The sequence below is a fragment of the Opisthorchis viverrini genome (genome assembly GCF_000715545.1).
Source record: "Opisthorchis viverrini unplaced genomic scaffold opera_v5_123, whole genome shotgun sequence".
NCBI lineage: Eukaryota > Metazoa > Platyhelminthes > Trematoda > Opisthorchiida > Opisthorchiidae > Opisthorchis > Opisthorchis viverrini.
Genome location: NW_008751777.1, coordinates 1,135,356 through 1,139,615, shown reverse-complemented (window position 1 = coordinate 1,139,615; position 4,260 = coordinate 1,135,356). Strand labels below are relative to the sequence as shown.

General features: G+C 46.4%; 2 protein-coding genes across 2 annotated transcripts in view; one reads left to right on the top strand and one right to left on the bottom strand.

Annotated features, from left to right (window-relative positions):
- T265_06061 (hypothetical protein) overlaps nucleotides 1-4,260 on the top strand; it is a gene marked incomplete at both ends in the record, with an annotated part of 228,146 nt that overhangs the window by 180,080 nt on the left and 43,806 nt on the right. The window lies entirely within an intron of this gene.
- On the bottom strand, nucleotides 1,533-2,123 carry T265_06062 (hypothetical protein; the record flags this gene model as incomplete). The annotated part of the gene is made up of 1 exon (XM_009171232.1): nucleotides 1,533-2,123. The coding sequence occupies one exon, from the start codon at nucleotides 2,121-2,123 to the stop codon at nucleotides 1,533-1,535; it is 591 nt and encodes a 196-aa protein (XP_009169496.1).

Sequence of the window (4,260 nt, the reverse complement as noted above, 5' to 3'; positions counted from 1 at the left end):
TTTGGTTTAATGATCAGAGACGGCGGGATCTGCTTTGATTCACTGGCGGATCTTATCTATGGCGTCGTTTTGTATTTTCCAGCTGAACTGAGTCTTCTGTTTAAGGTGTTTGGGGACATTATGCATTAGAGTTTTTCTCGACTGGTTTATGTCCGCTAGAAGAATTTGGTACTAGATGAGTCGGTCACCTCTTCCGACACGAGTATTTGTAGGTTTGTTCGAGACATCTGGGAATATTGTGATATCCCAAAGGGGACAGGTTTGGACGTGGAAATCATTCGGTTTTAGGGAAATTCTGGAGTATAGCAATGTTTGTGTACATGGCACCCTGTCGTGGATATTAACGTCACAATCCTACCAGAGAAGCCACACAAATTAACAATTTTCTGGACGGGAGAATGGGAGAACAGTGCGTTTCGGTTGACTGGTGTGGGTTGGAAAGCTTGTACGAAGGACGATGTGTAGCGTGTTGGACGAGTGGAAGACCAGTATTGTCCAACCTTCTGAGTCTTTCACCAACGATGGTAACAGAGAAAAAGTGATAGGTCTAGGGAAGGTGTTTCCAATGGATATACGTACATTGTTCTGGGGACTCCTAGGGGAATTTGCTTTAACACGAGAAGGACAGACATGAGTGGCTTGCTGTGAACTGCGAGGGTTGGCATTCTGGCGCGGAATACGAAGTCAGGATTGGAACCGGGATGAAACTGAGTCGGGGTCACGCGATTCCGAGTTTCAGCTAAGGATGCAGTCAAAGCCACCGCTCGGTATTCGCACAATGGAATTGAATTTTCCAAAGCTACGTCATGTCCCTTTGGGCAAAGAGTCAGGAGATTGAGTTCAGAGTAGGAGTACAGACTTGAGAGCCCAATCTAGACATCTCGGGGTAGCTGCGATGCTAGGGAAGTATTCCACCAGACCTTTTCCTCTAGAGGTATGATTGCTGCAGTGGACAATGAAATAAGGTGAGCTGCAAAGATATGAACGTAGATTGGGATGGTTTTTGGTTTGAGCACATACTTGACGAAATGAGATATTTTGGCGCTCGGAAAGCTTTTGCAGCTAAGATCATTGTGCGGATAATTGGCACCGTCAAAGCCCCTTGGTATTTCACCTCTGCCCCATCGATATTTCCTTTGATGGGCTAGGAGCTTACGAGAGATTTTGTCTAAATTTCAGGTACAATTGTTGGTGTTACCAGCTTGCTGTGAGTCCAGGGACGAGATGTTTAGGTTGTCTTGTGGGTTTTTTGGAGCATACTTGCTGATATGTGGTCTCCAGGTAGACTAGACCACCAATAGATTGAGGATGAATGCCTTTCGAACCAAGTGAATTGTTCGGGTCACACACACACACACACAGAGAGAGAGAGGAGTTTGGCTATTTCTCCATCAATACCAGGGATGATGGTCTAAGGAGCACCGAGTGCGCGTGCACTGGCGGTAGCCGATGTCAATACCAGGGTTTAATGCGACTGTGCGTAGTTCAGTAATGGATGTTTTGTGCTTGGTGTCGAAGGATCCGTTCGAGTATCAGACCACAAATGAAAGGAAGAGGGCCTTCGCTGCAGAGTTGTGTATATTCACGCCGATACCTCCAGCATTCTTGCAGATGATAGCACATTCTTCGAGTGTGTCATAAATACATTCGATACTGTCGTCTTTCATTGTGATCAGGAAACAGCTGGACATTAGCGGTCTAGTAGTACCACTATTAAATGGGGTCGGTGAAGCATGGGTGAACCACTTCTCTGACATTAGATTGTACATTGTCTCAATGGCGGCATCGACGTAACGCCCATGTATCCCTGCAGAAGCCCTCATGAGCATATGCTGCTGACGTTCGTGAAGCTTGCCATGCAGTTTGAATAGGTGGGTGCGCTCCAAAGTCGTAAAACCGCAATAATTGTAGTTAAAATCACGTTGGTAGTCTATCGCCAAATTCAATCGGTCAGAGTTCTCCCGTATGATCTGGATAGCGTCTTCACTTACTATGGGTGGATGAAGCTTGGTGCGCTCGTTAACGCAGCCATACAGGTTCCCGTTTACTCCTGAAAAAGACGCTTTCGTGTTTTTCATGCAAATTAGAAACGGCCAGGCGAGCGGCCAGGGTCCCGTAGTCATGGTGTCGTGTTGTCATACAGGCACATACTTCAGCGGTCAAGTTGTCCAGTTCGGGTGTCGTCACCCCAGCATACAATCCAGTGACTACTCGACGGGTGATTGCGGGAATATCGATGCACGACTCATCCAGACCGTAACATAGGGCGCAGATACGTTCGCTGATTTTCTCACAGTGAACACCTTCCGGCCATCCCTTTTAAGAACATATATTTTATCGATTCCAGAAAACTCCTTCAAAGCTTACGTTCCGACATGCCAACTCACACGACCAAGGGGACTGTGTAACACAGACGGTTAACTTCCCAAGATACTGGTCGGCAGGTCGCGGTTTCAAACCTGCCTGGAGTGTACGACAGTGTACGCTTCTCTAGTTCTTACCATAGACTGGGTTCCTTTGGGAAGTTGCATCCCAGACTACTATCAATCCATAAGTGGCTTAGGGGAAGAATAAAAATAAGTTAACTGGCGAGTGACACCTCGGCCTTAGATATCGTCATTGGAGTAGCCAGTCATTGTGAGCAGTAGAAGTGGTTTTATTAAGTGAAGGATTGGTGACGCTATATCCTCTCGAACTGCAGGTTCATTACAATGCAGATCAGTCTATCTTAAATCTTGACTGATGAACCCTCACTCTTTCAACCGGAGCATGCAGGTCCCGCTTGATATTCGTCACGACTTCTCAGCGAATAGTGGAAGAGACTCAATGCGTTTCAACTTCCAACCATTTTGCTAAAAGTTAGTTGACCTTGTCCCTGGTTTGGCTAATGAAATCACTGAAAAGATGATTGCGCCCGTGAGCCTCCCAGTTATTCTCAGTCGTTTCCTGTGGAGAATGATATATCGGTACTTCATGACCCTGCCTCTGGATTTAAGACGACGAGGCAGGTGAATGTTTCACGTATAACGGTAAGCAATTTATAGAATAACATCGATTAATGAATGCGTTTAGACGAGATATATCATCTCCGAGTTGCGCTGGAATTCTCTCATGTCGGGCTAATTACTTTGGAAGGTTTGGCAGACGTCATGGCGGAAACAGTAATCTAAACGGAAGCTCCATTCAAATGATTTCGATGTTCGAATGAAGGTGGTTCTTGAGTTCACACTACACTCACAATGATTTGGACGGTAGCCTACACTAGGTCCAATCAGATTCGTAGGCTTTTAGGTAGACACACTGTCCCACAAGGGATATGTGACAAATATATCCGAAGGTTTCCGCGCACGCTAACCCTATATAAGCTACAGCCGTACTTAACGCTGTATTAGAATTCCTGTCAAGCAAGCCACTGTCACTTAGCCACACATCTGAAGAGAGTATCGGATATTGGAGAATTGTCACATCTGAAGCGAGTATCGGATATTGGTGAATACCTGCCACAGTTGATCATTTGTGACTATCGGTGCCTGGTATTCGTCTGAGATCCTGACCTTTGACGTTTCCCTTTCCTATACACCCTTTGAAATTGGCTGGCTGATCTCCGCAGCTCTTGGACATCGTTTGGGCTCGATAGAGCTGAGTGGTTTGGGCGCAAGCTGACGGACCTAAAGGTTGGTGTTTCGAATACAAAATAAGGATCTCCAATACTCCGGTCTGGGCTTAGGAAACATGGCAGTACTCCAGGTCTTGAGCCTCCTTCCGAGGGCATGGCAGATAGTCGCCGTAAGGTTGCTTCAGCTGAGGGTTGGGCATTGGTTGTGTAAAGTCGGCGAGCTTCCGTCGACATATACTCGCATCGTTTGAGTAGCGTGTTTCATTTAGACAAACGCATATTGTGATACCCGAATTAAAAAAAACACCCGAAATATGGAGCGTCTCGATGCTACACATTAAGTTAAGGTAGGCTAACGGACCCGTGTTTTCGGGTCCGTTACGCGGCGCGATCTCCGAGATTCCTTCAACATGACGACCTACTTAAGCTATATGAGTAGTGTGTGAGTAGTCCTGATGAAGCACACTCGACTGAAGTGGACCGTCATTAACGCAGTGAGGCATCCTCTTCTTTGTGGACATTGCCCGTCTGCATTGCATTCAATCGCGGCGTCCAAAACTGCACGTCTCACCTACTGGAAAACTGTACTTCGGTGTTGCAATTCACAAACCTGGGCTTTCCAGTGGAAATTCAGAAAACTTGTG